This window comes from Salmo salar, chromosome 04, assembly GCF_965601325.2.
Source record: "Salmo salar chromosome 04, fSalSal1, whole genome shotgun sequence".
Taxonomy (NCBI): Eukaryota; Metazoa; Chordata; class Actinopteri; order Salmoniformes; family Salmonidae; genus Salmo; species Salmo salar.
Window position 1 is genome coordinate 95,571,866 of NC_138294.1, and position 16,870 is coordinate 95,588,735.

The 16,870-nt window shown below is 48.5% G+C and overlaps 1 protein-coding gene across 1 annotated transcript; it reads right to left on the reverse strand.

Moving 5' to 3' along the window:
• Window positions 1-5,497: 5,497 nt before the first annotated feature.
• LOC145878530 (serine/arginine-rich splicing factor 1B-like) lies at window positions 5,498-9,766 on the reverse strand. Its single transcript, XM_082973831.1, has 3 exons — window positions 9,529-9,766; window positions 8,302-8,474; window positions 5,498-5,683 (listed from the first exon to the last, which is right to left on the reverse strand). The coding sequence occupies exons 1-3, from the start codon at window positions 9,764-9,766 to the stop codon at window positions 5,498-5,500; spliced, it is 597 nt and encodes a 198-aa protein (XP_082829957.1).
• Window positions 9,767-16,870: the final 7,104 nt, after the last annotated feature.

Genomic DNA, 16,870 nt, shown 5'->3' on the forward strand with positions numbered 1-16,870 from the left:
GAGATGCTTGTTCTAGGTCCCAAGAAACAAAGAGATCATCTGTTGAATCTGACAATTAATCTGGATGGTTGTACAGTCGTCTCAAATAAAACTGTGAAGGACCTCGGCGTTACTCTGGACCCTGATCTCTCTTTTGAAGAACATATCAAGACTGTTTCAAGGACAGCTTTTTTCCATCTTCGTAACATTGCAAAAATCAGAAACTTTCTGTCCAAAAATGATGCAGAAAAATTAATCCATGCTTTTGTTACTTCTAGGCTGGACTACTGCAATGCTCTACTTTCCGGCTACCCGGATAAAGCACTAAACAAACTTCAGTTAGTGCTAAATACGGCTGCTAGAATCCTGACTAGAACCAAAAAATTTGATCATATTACTCCAGTGCTAGCCTCCCTACACTGGCTTCCTGTTAAGGCAAGGGCTGATTTCAAGGTTTTACTGCTAACCTACAAAGCATTACATGGGCTTGCTCCTACCTATCTTTCCGATTTGGTCCTGACGTACATACCTACACGTACGCTACGGTCACAAGACGCAGGCCTCCTAATTGTCCCTAGAATTTCTAAGCAAACAGCTGGAGGCAGGGCTTTCTCCTATAGAGCTCCATTTTTATGGAATGGTCTGCCTACCCATGTGAGAGACGCAGACTCGGTCTCAACCTTTAAGTCTTTACTGAAGACTCATCTCTTCAGTAGGTCCTATGATTGAGTGTAGTCTGGCCCAGGAGTGTGAAGGTGAACGGAAAGGCTCTGGAGCAACGAACCGCCCTTGCTGTCTCTGCCTGGCCGGTTCCCCTCTCTCCACTGGGATTCTCTGCCTCTAACCCTATTACAGGGGCTGAGTCACTGGCTTACTGGTGTTCTTCCATGCCGTCCCTAGGAGGGGTGCGTCACTTGAGTGGGATGAGTCCCTGACGTGATCTTCCTGTCTGGGTTGGCGCCCCCCCCTTGGGTTGTGCCATGGCGGAGATCGTTGTGGGCTATACTCGGCCTTGTCTCAGGATGGTAAGTTGGTGGTTGAAGATATCCCTCTAGTGGTGTGGGGGCTGTGCTTTGGCAAAGTGGGTGGGGTTATATCCTGCCTGTTTGGCCCTGTCCGGGGGTATCATCGGATGGGGCCACAGTGTCTCCTGACCCCTCCTGTCTCAGCCTCCAGTATTTATGCTGCAGTAGTTTATGTGTCGGGGGCTAGGGTCAGTTTGTTATATCTGGAGTATTTCTCCTGTCTTATCCGATGTCCTGTGTGAATTTAAGTATGCTCTCTCTAATTCTCTTTCTTTCTTTCTCTCTCTCGGAGGACCTGAGCCCTAGGACCTTGCCTCAGGACTACCTGGCATGATGATTCCTTGCTGTCCCCAGTCCACCTGGACGTGCTGCTGCTCCAGATGAAACTGTTCTGCCTGCGGCTATGGAACCCTGACCTGTTCACTGGACGTGCTACCTGTCCCAGACCTGCTGTTTTCAACTCTCTAGTGACAGCAGGAGCGGTAGAGATACTCTGAATGATCGGCTATGAAAAGCCAACTAACATTGACTCCTGAGGTGCTGACCTGTTGCACCCTCGACAACCACTGTGATTATTATTATTTGACCCTGCTGGTCATCTATGAACATTTGAACATCTTGGCCATGTTCTGTTATAATCTCCACCCGGCACAGCCAGAAGAGGACTGGCCACCCCTCATAGCCTGGTTCCTCTCCACCTGGCACAGCCAGAAGAGGACTGGCCACCCATCATAGCCTGGTTCCTCTCTAGGTTTCTTCCTAGGTTTTGGCCTTTCTAGGGAGTTTTTCCTAGCCACCGTGCTTCTACACCTGCATTGCTTGCTGTTTGGGGTTTTAGGCTGGGTTTCTGTACAGCACTTTGAGATATCAGCTGATGTAAGAAGGGCTTTATAAATACATTTGATTTGATAACCTCACAATAGTGATCTATATCTGTTAGAACTTTGAACGATGTCCTGTGACATGTTGTACATATGTGAAGTGTTGTACATATGTGAAGTGTTGTACATATGTGAAGTGTTGTCTGTCCTGTGACATGTTGTACATATGTGAAGTGTTGTACATATGTGAAGTGTTGTACATATGTGATGTGTTGTCTGTCCTGTGACATGTTGTACATATGTGAAGTGTTGTACATATGTGATGTGTTGTCTGTCCTGTGTTTGGTGGTGATGAAACAGGGAGACAGAGACACTGTTGCTACTGTAGAAGACAGACTTTATTGAAAGAGCTGAAACATTAAAAGGAAGGAAGGAGAGAGGGGGGGCAAGGAAAGGAAGGAGAGAGGGGGCAAGGAAGGAAGGAGAGAGGGGGGCAAGGAAAGGAAGGAGAGAGGGGGGCAAGGAAAGGAAGGAGAGAGGGGGGTCCAGGAAGGAAGGAGAGAGGGGGGTCCATGAAGGAGAGAGAGGGGGGGCCCAGGAAGGAGAGAGAGGGGTGCCCAGGAAGGAGAGAGAAGGAAGGAGAGGGGGGGGCTAAGGAAGGAGAGGAGAGAGAGGGGGTCCAGGAAGGAGAGAGAAGGAAGGAGAGGGGGGGGCTAAGGAAGGAGAGGAGAGAGAGGGGGCCCAGGAAGGAGAGAGAGGGGGCCCAGGAAGGAGAGAGAGGGGGGGCCCAGGAAGGAGAGAGAAGGAAGGAGAGGGAGGGGGCTAAGGAAGGAGAGGAGAGAGAGGGGGCCCAGGAAGGAGAGAGAGAGAGGGGGGCCCAGGAAGGAGAGAGAAGGAAGGAGAGGGGGGGGCTAAGGAAGGAGAGGAGAGAGAGGGGGCCCAGGAAGGAGAGAGAGGGGGCCCAGGAAGGAGAGAGAGGGGGGGCCCAGGAAGGAGAGAGAAGGAAGGAGAGGGAGGGGGCTAAGGAAGGAGAGGAGAGAGAGGGGGCCCAGGAAGGAGAGAGAGAGAGGGGGGCCCAGGAAGGAAGGAGAGAGAAGGAAGGAGAGGGAGGGGGCTAAGGAAGGAGAGAGAGAGAGGGGGCCCAGGAAGGAGAGAGAGGGGGCCCAGGAAGGAGAGAGAGGGGGCCCAGGAAGGAGAGAGAGGGGGCCCACGAAGGAGAGAGAGGGAGGCCCAGGAAGGAGAGAGAGGGGGCCCAGGAAGGAGAGAGAGGGGGCCCAGGAAGGAGAGAGAGGGAGGCCCAGGAAGGAGAGAGAGGGAGGGGGCTAAGCTGAACGTGTGTATTGAGTTTACAGTAAAGTACAGGCTGCCGTTTTAAAACATTTATTAACAGTGATAACTGGATCATAAAAATAAACAGGTCGGAAAGCTAATTGGGTGAAAGACTACTGTCGTCATAGCATTGGCTGGTTATTTGACTCCTCCTCCTCCTGTTAATGCTAATATAAACTGTTTCCTGTTTCCTAGCCAATTCAGGCTCTGTTCCTGTGTCCCAAAAGCCTATCAGAACACAATCAAACCATCCCTCCATACAGCGTGACACCTTCCCTTCCCCCCAGCAGCCATAACACCAAGACAAAGAGAGGGGGAGAGAGAGAAGAGATAGGAGGGGGACACGGAGATGGGGACACGGAGATGGGGACACGGAGATGGAGGAGACGGAGATGGAGGACACGGAGATGGGGACACGGAGATGGAGGAGACGGAGATGGAGGACACGGAGATGGAGAAGACGGAGATGGAGGAGACGGAGATGGAGGACATGGAGATGGGGACACGGAGATGGGGACACGGAGATGGAGGAGACGGAGATGGAGGACACGGAGATGGGGACACGGAGATGGAGGAGACGGAGATGGAGGGAGGGGGGGGCAGCAGATACAAACGAGAACAGAGATCATGAATTTAAAAAATGTATAATAACATGTGTGGCAAACTAGACCAAAAACAAGGGGATGAAAGAACAGAAGGAGGGGAAGGAGAACGGAAGGAGGGGAAGGAGAACAGAAGGAGGGGATGAGGAACAGAAGGAGGGGATGAAAGAACAGAAGGAGGGGAAGGAGAACAGAAGGAGGGGAAGAGGAACAGAAGGAGGGGAAGGAGAACGGAAGGAGGGGAAGGGGAGAGAACAGAAGGAGGGGAAGGAGAACAGAAGGAGGGGAAGGAGAGAACAGAAGGAGGGGAAGGAGAACAGAAGGAGGGGAAGGAGAACAGAAGGAGGGGATGAGAACAGAAGGAGGGAAGGAGAACAGAAGGAGGGGAAGGAGAACAGAAGGAGGGGAAGGAGAACGAAGGAGGGGAAGGGAACAGAAGGAGGGGATGAGGAACAGAAGGAGGGGATGAAAGAACAGAAGGAGGGGAAGGAGAACAGAAGGAGGGGAAGGAGAACAGAAGGAGGGGAAGGAGAACAGAAGGAGGGGAAGGAGAACAGAAGGAGGGGATGAAGAACAGAAGGAGGGGAAGGAGAACAGAAGGAGGGGAAGGAGAACAGAAGGAGGGGAAGGAGAACAGAAGGAGGGGAAGGAGAACAGAAGAGGGGAAGGAGAACAGAAGGAGGGGAAGGAGAACAGAAGGAGGGGAAGGAGAACAGAAGGAGGGGAAGGAGAACAGAAGGAGGGGAAGGGGAACAGAAGGAGGGGAAGAGGAACAGAAGGAGGGGAAGGAGAACAGAAGGAGGGGAAGGAGAACAGAAGGAGGGGAAGGAGAACAGAAGGAGGGGAAGGAGGAACAGAAGGAGGGGAAGGAGAACAGAAGGAGGGGAAGGGGAACAGAAGGAGGGGAAGGAGAACAGAAGGAGGGGAAGGAGAACAGAAGGAGGGGAAGGAGAACAGAAGGAGGGGAAGGAGAACAGAAGGAGGGGAAGGAGAACAGAAGGAGGGGAAGAGGAACAGAAGAAGGGGAAGGAGAACAGAAGGAGGGGAAGGAGAACAGAAGGAGGGGAAGAGGAACAGAAGGAGGGGAAGGAGAACAGAAGGAGGGGAAGGAGAACAGAAGGAGGGGAAGGGGAACAGAAGGAGGGGAAGAGGAACAGAAGGAGGGGAAGGAGAACAGAAGGAGGGGAAGGGGAACAGAAGGAGGGGAAGGAGAACAGAAGGAGGGGAAGGAGAACAGAAGGAGGGGAAGGAGAACAGAAGGAGGGGAAGGAGAACAGAAGGAGGGGAAGGAGAACAGAAGGAGGGGAAGGAGAACAGAAGGAGGAAGGTGAGGCAAGAGGAACAGCAGAACAGTAGAATGATGTAACGCATTCGGAGATCCACCGGAGGGCGTCTGTCTGTCTCCTGGTCTGATGATTTCACATCCCCTCTCCCTGGGCTGGGGGGCCCCTGGGCTGGGGGGCCACTGGGCTGGGGGGGCCCTGGGCTGGGGGGGCCACTGGGCCCCTGGGCTGGGGGTGCCACTGGGCTGGGGGGCCCCTGGGCTGGGGGTCCTGGGTTGGGGGGGGCCCTGGGCTGGGGGGGCCCCTGGGCTGGGGGGGGCCACTGGGCCCCTGGGCTGGGGGTCCACTGGGCTGGGGGTCCCCTGGGCTGGGGGGGCCACTGGGCTGGGGGTCCCCTGGGCTGGGGGGGCCCCTGGGCTGGGGGTCCCCTGGGCTGGAGGTCCTGGAGGTGTGTGTATCTAGGTGCAGGAGCAGGAGCGTGAGTGTCGTGGCGAGTAGCGTGGAGAGGCCCGGCTGCGTCGCGGCGGTGAGAAGCTGCGTGAGCGGCTGTCGCTACGCCCGTTGCTACGGCTACGAGAGCGGGAGCGTCCGTAACTGGGGCTGCGAGGTCCGTCCACCTTCACACGCACGTACGCAGTCTCTCCCTCCCCCCCCCACACACACACACACACACACACACACACACACACACACACACACACGATACAAACACACAGCGAAACACACACAGAGGGGAGAGAATGTTGCCTGAGAGACACATCCCAGTGTACAGTTCCTCAGTATAGAGTTGGGAAAAGGTGTTTAGGACTGATGCCCCGCTGAGCATTCTGCTCAATACATCCTCAATGAGCGCTGATCAAGATTTCATACAGTGGCTTTAAAAATACAATTACATTTCACAACAAGGCAAATAATTAAACTGAACAGAAATATATAAACGCAGCATGTAAAGTGTTGGTCCCATGTTTCATGAGCTGAAATAAAAGATCCCAGAAATGTTCCATACTCACATAAAGGTTATTTCTCACAAATTTGTTTACATCCCTGTTAGTGAGCATTTCTCCTTTACCAAGATAATCCATCCACCTGACAGGTGTGGCATATCAAGAAGCTGATTAAACAGCACGATCATTACACAGGTGTACCTTGTGCTGGGGACAATAAAAGGCCACTGTAAAATGTGCAGTTTTCTTACATCACACAATGCCACTGATGTCAAGTTGAGGTGAGTTTAATTGGCATGCTGGCTACAGGAATAACCACCAGAGCTGCTGTCAGAGAATTGAATGTTCATTTCTCCAATGTCGTTTTAGAGAATTTGGCAGTACGTCCAACCGGCCTCACAACCACGCCAGCCCTCCACGCCAGCCCTCCACGCCAGCCCTCCACGTCCAGCCCTCCACGTCCAGCCCTCCACGTCCAGCCCTCCACGTCCAGCCCTCCACGCCAGCCCTCCACGTCCAGCCCTCTACGCCAGCCCTCCACGTCCAGCCCTCCACGCCCAGCCCTCCACGCCAGCCCTCCACGCCAGCCCTCCACGCCAGTCCTCCACGTCCAGCCCTCCACGCCAGCCCTCCACGTCCAGCCCTCCACGCCAGCCCTCCACGTCCAGCCCTCCACGTCCAGCCCTCCACGTCCAGCCCTCCACGCCAGCCCTCCACGCCAGCCCTCCACGTCCAGCCCTCCACGTCCAGCCCTCCACGTCCAGCCCTCCACGCCCAGCCCTCCACGTCCAGCCCTCCACTTCCAGCCCTCCACGTCCAGCCCTCCACGTCCAGCCCTCCACGTCCAGCCCTCCACGCCAGCCCTCCACGCCAGCCCTCCACGTCCAGCTTCTTCACCTGTGGGATCGTCAGACCAGCCACAAGGACAGCTGATGAAACTGAGGAGTATTTGGTCTGTAATGAAGCCCTTTGGGGGGTTGAAAAACTCACTGATAAATAGGGCTTGGCTCCCCAGTGGCTGGGCCTGGCTCCCCAGTGGCTGGGCCTGGCTCCCCAGAGGGTGGGCCTGGCTCCCCAGTGGGTGGGCCTGGCTCCCCAGTGGGTGGGCCTGGCTCCCCAGTGGCTGGGCCTGGCTCCCCAGAGGGTGGGCCTGGCTCCCCAGTGGCTGGGCCTGGCTCCCCAGTGGCTGGACCTGGCTCCCCAGAGGGTGGGCCTGGCTCCCCAGAGGGTGGGCCTGGCTCCCCAGTGGCTGGGCCTGGCTCCCCAGAGGGTGGGCCTGGCTCCCCAGAGGGTGGGCCTGGCTCCCCAGAGGGTGGGCCTGGCTCCCCAGTGGGTGGGCCTGGCTCCCCAGTGGCTGGGCCTGGCTCCCCAGAGGGTGGGCCTGGCTCCCCAGTGGCTGGGCCTGGCTCCCCAGTGGCTGGGCCTGGCTCCCCAGTGGCTGGGCCTGGCTCCCCAGAGGGTGGGCCTGGCTCCCCAGAGGGTGGGCCTGGCTCCCCAGAGGGTGGTAAATGTGACGACATGATAACAACGGCAAAGTTGTTTCCTACTAAATATTTGCCTACTTAGAGAACGCCAAGAGTGTGCAAAGCTGTTATCAAGGCAAAAGGTGGCTACTTCGAAGAATCTCAAATATATAAAATATATTTTGTTTTATTTAACACTTTTTTTGGTTACTACATGATTCCATATGTGTTATTTCATAGTGTTGATGTCTTCACTATTATTCTACAATGTAGAAAATAGTAAAAATAAAGAAAAACCCTTGAATGAGTAGGTGTGTCCAAACTTCTGACATGTACAGTATGTCACGACAGGTGTAAATATGTGTCATAACAGTGTTATGATCATATTATAAACAGGTTATGACAGGTCGTTAGCCGTTATGACATGGTTATAATAGTGTCATGATGCTGGGTGTAAAGTTCTACCCAAATATTATATATATGTTTGTGTTTCTTGCAGTCAATATTTATTTATTTATTTAACTTTTATTTAACCAGGAAGGGCTCATTGAGATTTAAAATCTCTTTTTCAAGAGCGTCCTGGCCAAGATAGGCAGCACAAAGTCATTACAAAAATTACAGACAAACAACATGAAAAACGACAAGTTATCTAATTAAAACCATAGAATTCACAAGAATATAACAAAATCAAAAACAGCAAATTAAAAATGTACATTCTACAAATGATTAGTAATTTGTTGATGATCCCTGACATAGGGAACAGGATGCCAGCTGGGACACAGACTCGGTCTTATCACTTAACAAGTCTTATTCCTTGGATTCCAAACCAAAGCCGACCTTTAACCCTTGACCTACCTCGTGGGAGCGGAACTTGGTGTTGTCCAGCTTGCGGACAGCGTAGGTCATGTCCTCCTTCCGTACGAACTCCACCACGCCGGTACCGTCCCGGAATACGTCAGCGTAACATACATCACCTGCCTCGCGCATGTGGTCCTTTAGGTCCTGCCAGCTACCGCTAGAGGGGAGACCTGGAGAGGGAGGAGGAGGTGGTAGACGGGCAACACAGTAAAGACAGGAAGGAGACCTGGAGGAGGAGGTAGAGAGGTAACTGTAAAGACAGGAGGAGGCCTGGAGGGGGAGGTAGAGAGGTAACTGTAAAGACAGGAGGAGACCTGGAGGAGGAGGGAGGAGGAGGTAGAGGAGACCTGGAGGAGGAGGGAGGAGGAGGTAGAGGAGACCTGGAGGAGGAGGAGGAGGAGGTGGTGGTAGAGGAGCAACACAGTAAAGACAGGAGGAGACCTGGAGAGGAGAGAGGAGGTGGTAGAGGAGGACAGCACAGTAAAGACAGGAGGAGACCTAGAGAGGAGGGAGGAGGAGGAGGTGGAAGAGGAGCAACACAGTAAAGACAGGAGGAGACCTGGAGAGGAGGGAGGAGGAGGAGGAGGTGGTAGAGGAGCAACACAGTAAAGACAGGAGGAGACCTGGAGAGGAGGGAGGAGGAGGAGGTGGTAGAGGAGCAACACAGTAAAGACAGGAGGAGACCTGGAGAGGAGGGAGGAGGAGGAGGTGGTAGAGGAGCAACACAGTAAAGACAGGAGGAGACCTGGAGAGGAGGGAGGAGGAGGAGGAGGTGGTAGAGGAGCAACACAGTAAAGACAGGAGGAGACCTGGAGAGGAGGGAGGAGGAGGAGGTGGTAGAGGAGCAACACAGTAAAGACAGGAGGAGACCTGGAGAGGAGGGAGGAGGAGGAGGAGGTGGTAGAGGAGCAACACAGTAAAGACAGGAGGAGACCTGGAGGAGGAGGAGGAGGAGGAGGAGGTGGTAGAGGAGCAACACAGTAAAGACAGGAGGAGACCTGGAGAGGAGGGAGGAGGAGGAGGAGGAAGAGGAGACCTGGAGAGGAGGAGGAGGAGGAGGAAGAGGAGACCTGGAGAGGAGGAGGAGGAGGAGGAAGAGGAGACCTGGAGAGGAGGAGGAGGAGGAGGAAGAGGAGACCTGGAGAGGAGGAGGAGGAGGAGGAAGAGGAGACCTGGAGAGGAGGAGGAGGAGGAGGTGGTAGAGGAGCTAAGCCACACACTGACCGGAGACGATGACCCGGTACTCAGAGCGTCGTGATGGAGGTCCATATCTTCCTCTGGGTCCTCCTCCGTCTCCTCCGCCCCTTCCCCCTCTCCCTCCGCCGCGACCACTACCGGACCAGTGGACCGGACCAGTAGGTGACCAGTCTCTCTGTGGACCGGACCAGTAGGTGGTGGGCCAATGCCCAAAAACGTGAAATTGATCGAGCCCCGTCGAGGGAGGAGCAGATTTTTTGTACATGACAGTAAAACATTCTTATAATGACTATAACATTTATTGGCACCTTCAATCTGTCAGTGAATTGAACTGTTGAAACATGTTTTGTCATGATTATGTGTCTCATTTCAACTAGCTAGCTGCAGGCTGAAAGAAACATCACATCATATACTTTGCATGGAAACCCAAATAAAAGCGTGTACAGTACATTCAGAAAGTATTCAGACCCCTTCCCTTTTTCCACATTTTTACGTTACTGCCTTATTCTAAAATGGATCAAATACAACATTTTCCTCATCATACTGCACACCATACCCCCATAATGACAAAGAGAAAAACTGGTTTTTAGAAATGTTTGCAAACTTATAACACCTGTAAAACAGAAACACCTTATTTACGTAAATAATAAGTATTCAGACTCTTTGCTATGAGACTATAAATTGAGCTCAGGTGCATCCTGTTTCCATTGATCATCCTTGAGATGTTTCTACAACTTGATTGGAGTCCACCTGTGTTAAATTCAATTGATTGGACATGATTTGGAAAGGCACACACCTGTCTTTATAAGGTCCCACAGTTTAAATTTGCAAAAATCTAATAACCTGTTTTTCGCTTTGTCATTATGGGTTATGGAGTCATTATGGGGTATGGAGTCATTATGGGGTATGGAGTCATTCTGGGGTATGGAGTCATTCTGGGGTATGGAGTCATTATGGGGTATGGAGTCATTATGGGTATGGTGTCATTATGGGGTATGGAGTCATTATGGGGTATTTAGTCATTCTGGGGTATGGAGTCATTATGGGGTATGGAGTCATTATGGGGTATGGAGTCATTATGGGGTATGGAGTCATTATGGGGTATGGAGTCATTATGGGGTATGGAGTCATTATGGGATATGGAGTCATTATGGGGTATGGAGTCATTATGGGGTATGGAGTCATTATGGGGTATGGAGTCATTATGGGGTATGGAGGCATTATGGAGGCATTATGGGGTATGGAGTCATTATGGGGTATGGAGTCATTATGGGATATGGAGTCATTATGGGGTATGGAGTCATTATGGGATATGGAGTCATTATGGGGTATGGAGTCATTATGGGGTATGGAGTCATTATGGGGTATGGAGTCATTCTGAGGTATGGAGTCATTATGGGGTATGGAGTCATTATGGGATATGGAGTCATTATGGGGTATGGAGTCATTATGGGGTATGGAGTCATTATGGAGTCATTATGGGGTATGGAGTCATTATGGGATATGGAGTCATTATGGGGTATGGAGTCATTATGGGATATGGAGTCATTATGGGGTATGGAGTCATTATGGGGTATGGAGTCATTATGGGGTATGGAGTCATTATGGAGTCATTATGGGGTATGGAGTCATTATGGGGTATGGAGTCATTCTGGGGTATGGAGTCATTATGGGGTATGGAGTCATTATGGGGTATGGTGTCATTATGGGGTATGGAGTCATTATGGGGTATGGAGTCATTCTGGGGTATGGAGTCATTATGGGGTATGGAGTCATTATGGGGTATGGAGTCATTATGGGGTATGGAGTCATTATGGGGTATGGGGTCATTATGGGATATGGAGTCATTGTGGGGTATGGAGTCATTATGGGGTATGGAGTCATTATGGGGTATGGAGTCATTATGGGGTATGGAGGCATTATGGAGGCATTATGGGGTATGGAGTCATTATGGGGTATGGAGTCATTATGGGATATGGAGTCATTATGGGGTATGGAGTCATTATGGGGTATGGAGTCATTATGGAGTCATTATGGGGTATGGAGTCATTATGGGATATGGAGTCATTATGGGGTATGGAGTCATTATGGGATATGGAGTCATTATGGGGTATGGAGTCATTATGGGGTATGGAGTCATTATGGGGTATGGAGTCATTCTGAGGTATGGAGTCATTATGGGGTATGGAGTCATTATGGGGTATGGAGTCATTATGGGGTATGGAGTCATTATGGAGTCATTATGGGGTATGGAGTCATTATGGGGTATGGAGTCATTCTGGGGTATGGAGTCATTATGGGGTATGGAGTCATTATGGGGTATGGTGTCATTATGGGGTATGGAGTCATTATGGGGTATGGAGTCATTCTGGGGTATGGAGTCATTATGGGGTATGGAGTCATTATGGGGTATGGAGTCATTATGGGGTATGGAGTCATTATGGGGTATGGGGTCATTATGGGATATGGAGTCATTGTGGGGTATGGAGTCATTATGGGGTATGGAGTCATTATGGGGTATGGAGTCATTATGGGGTATGGAGGCATTATGGAGGCATTATGGGGTATGGAGTCATTATGGGGTATGGAGTCATTATGGGATATGGAGTCATTATGGGGTATGGAGTCATTATGGGATATGGAGTCATTATGGGGTATGGAGTCATTATGGGGTATGGAGTCATTATGGGGTATGGAGGCATTATGGAGGCATTATGGGGTATGGAGTCATTATGGGGTATGGAGTCATTATGGGATATGGAGTCATTATGGGGTATGGAGTCATTATGGGATATGGAGTCATTATGGGGTATGGAGTCATTATGGGGTATGGAGTCATTATGGGGTATGGAGTCATTATGGGATATGGAGTCATTATGGGGTATGGAGTCATTATGGGGTATGGAGTCATTATGGGGTATGGAGTCATTCTGAGGTATGGAGTCATTATGGGGTATGGAGTCATTATGGGGTATGGAGTCATTATGGGGTATGGAGTCATTATGGGGTATGGAGTCATTATGGGGTATGGAGTCATTATGGAGTCATTATGGGGTATGGAGTCATTATGGGGTATTGAGTCATTATGGGGTATGGAGTCATTATGGGGTATTGAGTCATTATGGAGTCATTATGGGGTATGGAGTCATTATGGGGTATGGAGTCATTATGGGGTATGGAGTCATTATGGAGTCATTATGGGGTATGGAGTCATTATGGGGTATGGAGTCATTATGGGGTATGGAGTCATTATGGGGTATGGAGTCATTATGGAGTCATTATGGGGTATGGAGTCATTATGGGGTATGGAGTCATTATGGGGTATTGAGTCATTATGGGGTATGGAGTCATTATGGAGTCATTATGGGGTATGGAGTCATTATGGAGTATGGAGTCATTATGGAGTCATTATGGGGTATGGAGTCATTATGGGGTATTGAGTCATTATGGGGTATGGAGTCATTATGGAGTCATTATGGGGTATGGAGTCATTATGGGATATGGAGTCATTATGGGGTATGGAGTCATTATGGGGTATGGAGTCATTATGGGGTATGGTGTCATTATGGGGTATGGAGTCATTATGGGGTATGGAGTCATTATGGGATATGGAGTCATTATGGGGTATGGAGGCATTATGGAGGCATTATGGGGTATGGAGTCATTATGGGGTATGGAGTCATTATGGGATATGGAGTCATTATGGGGTATGGAGTCATTATGGGATATGGAGTCATTATGGGGTATGGAGTCATTATGGGGTATGGAGTCATTATGGGGTATGGAGTCATTCTGAGGTATGGAGTCATTATGGGGTATGGAGTCATTATGGGATATGGAGTCATTATGGGGTATGGAGTCATTATGGGGTATGGAGTCATTATGGAGTCATTATGGGGTATGGAGTCATTATGGGATATGGAGTCATTATGGGGTATGGAGTCATTATGGGATATGGAGTCATTATGGGGTATGGAGTCATTATGGGGTATGGAGTCATTATGGGGTATGGAGTCATTCTGAGGTATGGAGTCATTATGGGGTATGGAGTCATTATGGGGTATGGAGTCATTATGGGGTATGGAGTCATTATGGGGTATGGAGTCATTATGGAGTCATTATGGGGTATGGAGTCATTATGGGGTATGGAGTCATTATGGGGTATGGAGTCATTATGGGGTATGGAGTCATTATGGGGTATTGAGTCATTATGGGGTATGGAGTCATTATGGGGTATTGAGTCATTATGGAGTCATTATGGGGTATGGAGTCATTATGGGGTATGGAGTCATTATGGGGTATGGAGTCATTATGGGGTATGGAGTCATTATGGGGTATGGAGTCATTATGGAGTCATTATGGGGTATGGAGTCATTATGGGGTATGGAGTCATTATGGGGTATGGAGTCATTATGGGGTATGGAGTCATTATGGGGTATGGAGTCATTATGGAGTCATTATGGGGTATGGAGTCATTATGGAGTCATTATGGGGTATGGAGTCATTATGGGGTATTGAGTCATTATGGGGTATGGAGTCATTATGGTGTCATTATGGGGTATGGAGTCATTATGGGGTATTGAGTCATTATGGGGTATGGAGTCATTATGGAGTCATTATGGGGTATGGAGTCATTATGGAGTATGGAGTCATTATGGGGTATGGAGTCATTATGGGGTATGGAGTCATTATGGGGTATGGAGTCATTATGGGGTATGGAGTCATTATGGAGTATGGAGTCATTATGGAGTCATTATGGGGTATGGAGTCATTATGGAGTCATTATGGGGTATGGAGTCATTATGGGGTATGGAGTCATTATGGGGTATGGAGTCATTATGGGGTATGGAGTCATTATGGGGTATGGAGTCATTATGGAGTCATTATGGGGAAGTGTGTGTAGATTGATGAAAATATTTTATTTGATCCATTTTAGAATAAGGCTGTAACGTTAAACAAAATGTGTTAAAGGAGAAGTGGTCTGAAAACTTCCTGAATGTCCTGCATTTAAGGGGTTTAAATATTAACCTTCCTACTCACCTTCCAAAGTTGACGGCACCAAAATCTTTACAATCCATTCATTACTTACTAACTAGGTTTATTCTACTGAGACGTGTCTTCCATTCATTACTTACTAACTAGGTTTATTCTACTGAGACGTGTCTTCCATTCATTACTTACTAACTAGGTTTATTCTACTGAGACGTGTCTTCCATTCATTACTTACTAACTAGGTTTATTCTACTGAGACGTGTCTTCCATTCATTACTTACTAACTAGGTTTATTCTACTGAGACGTGTCTTCCATTCATTACTTACTAACTAGGTTTATTCTACTGAGACGTGTCTTCCATTCATTACTTACTAACTAGGTTTATTCTACTGAGACGTGTCTTCCATTCATTACTTACTAACTAGGTTTATTCTACTGAGACGTGTCTTCCATTCATTACTTACTAACTAGGTTTATTCTACTGAGACGTGTCTTCCATTCATTACTTACTAACTAGGTTTATTCTACTGAGACGTGTCTTCCATTCATTACTTACTAACTAGGTTTATTCTACTGAGACGTGTCTTCCATTCATTACTTACTAACTAGGTTTATTCTACTGAGACGTGTCTTCCATTCATTACTTACTAACTATGTTTATTCTACTGAGACGTGTCTTCCATTCATTACTTACTAACTAGGTTTATTCTACTGAGACGTGTCTTCCATTCATTACTTACTAACTAGGTTTATTCTACTGAGACGTGTCTTCCATTCATTACTTACTAACTAGGTTTATTCTACTGAGACGTGTCTTCCATTCATTACTTACTAACTAGGTTTATTCTACTGAGACGTGTCTTCCATTCATTACTTACTAACTAGGTTTATTCTACTGAGACATGTCTTCCATTCATTACTTACTAACTAGGTTTATTCTACTGAGACGTGTCTTCCATTCATTACTTACTAACTAGGTTTATTCTACTGAGACGTGTCTTCCATTCATTACTTACTAACTAGGTTTATTCTACTGAGACGTGTCTTCCATTCATTACTTACCAACTAGGTTTATTCTACTGAGACATGTCTTTCATGTTGTACGTGTCATGCAGTACCAGTCAAACGTTTGGACACACCTACTCATTGTCGGGTTTATATTTATTCGACTATTTTCTACATTACGGAGAGAAAAAGCAAAAGGCATCTCAGGAAGTATTAGAAATATCTAAATAGAGTGTAACCTACCAATCAAAGTAGATCGGGAGACCATCCGTTTCCAGGACACCTCCTACTTCTCCAAGGAGGGTGCTGTTCCCTGGCAACAACTTGTGCCGTAGTCTAGTCCATGTACAACCAAAGGCTCTCTGAGAGTCACTGACATTGCAATAAAAAGTTTTTTTTTCTCCATTTACTGAGCCATGTGAACAGCAGTTATTCAATTAACCAGTTTCTCTCCCTTTGATGTCCACTTCTCAGTGAGGGTCTGATGTTCAGCACAAAAACAAAACAGGCTCTTAATAAGAGGTTCAGGTGTATAACTGAACCTTCCACCTTCGAAGAACAGGACCAACCATGGAGAATGTTCGGACACTCCTTTATTACGCTATACTGTGTGTGTTCATATGCATGTTGTTCAGTATAAAGAACTCTGCAGCCACTCAGTGTGGACACCAGGTGAAGACTGACAAGCACACATATTCCTGTTGAAAACTTTGGTCTCTTTAAATAACTTATTTTCTCAGTCTCCCTCCCTCCCTCCCTCCCTCCCTCCCTCTTCCCCCTAAACCCTCCAAGTTTAATGAGCTTAACCTCTCCCCTTCTGGCCTGCCTGACAGAGGACACAGCATGATCACAGAGGTGAGAGGTCACCCGGTCAGGGCAACAGGAAGTATTATTAAAGAGATGCTTTACATTGAAATACAGATAGAGATGTAGTTAGTCCCAGAGTTAATGATCCCAGGTCAGTTTATATAATACAGATAGTTTATATAATACAGAATGATCCCAGGTCAGTTTATATAATACAGATAGAGATGTAGTTAGTCCCAGAGTTAATGATCCCAGGCCAGTTTATATAATACAGATAGTTTATATAATACAGAATGATCCCAGGTCAGTTTATATAATACAGATAGAGATGTAGTTAGTCCCAGAGTTAATGATCCCAGGTCAGTTTATATAATACAGATAGAGATGCAGTTAGTCCCAGAGTTAATGATCTAAGGCCAGTTTATATAATACAGATAGTTTATATAATACAGAATGATCCCAGGTCAGTTTATATAATACAGATAGAGATGTAGTTAGTCCCAGAGTTAATGATCCCAGGTCAGTTTATATAATACAGATAGAGATGTAGTTAGTCCCAGAGTT

Bases quoted from the DNA above. Each gene is read 5' to 3' on its own strand.
- LOC145878530 (XM_082973831.1), bottom strand. From the start codon at position 9,766: ATGTACAAAAAATCTGCTCCTCCCTCGACGGGGCTCGATCAATTTCAC. The intron at 8,475-9,528 runs GTCAGTGTGTGG...CTCCCTCTCCAG, and splicing joins GTACCGGGTCATCGTCTCCG to GTCTCCCCTCTAGCGGTAGC. The intron at 5,684-8,301 runs GTAGGTCAAGGG...TGGGGGGGGGAG, and splicing joins CCAAGTTCCGCTCCCACGAG to GGAGAGACTGCGTACGTGCG.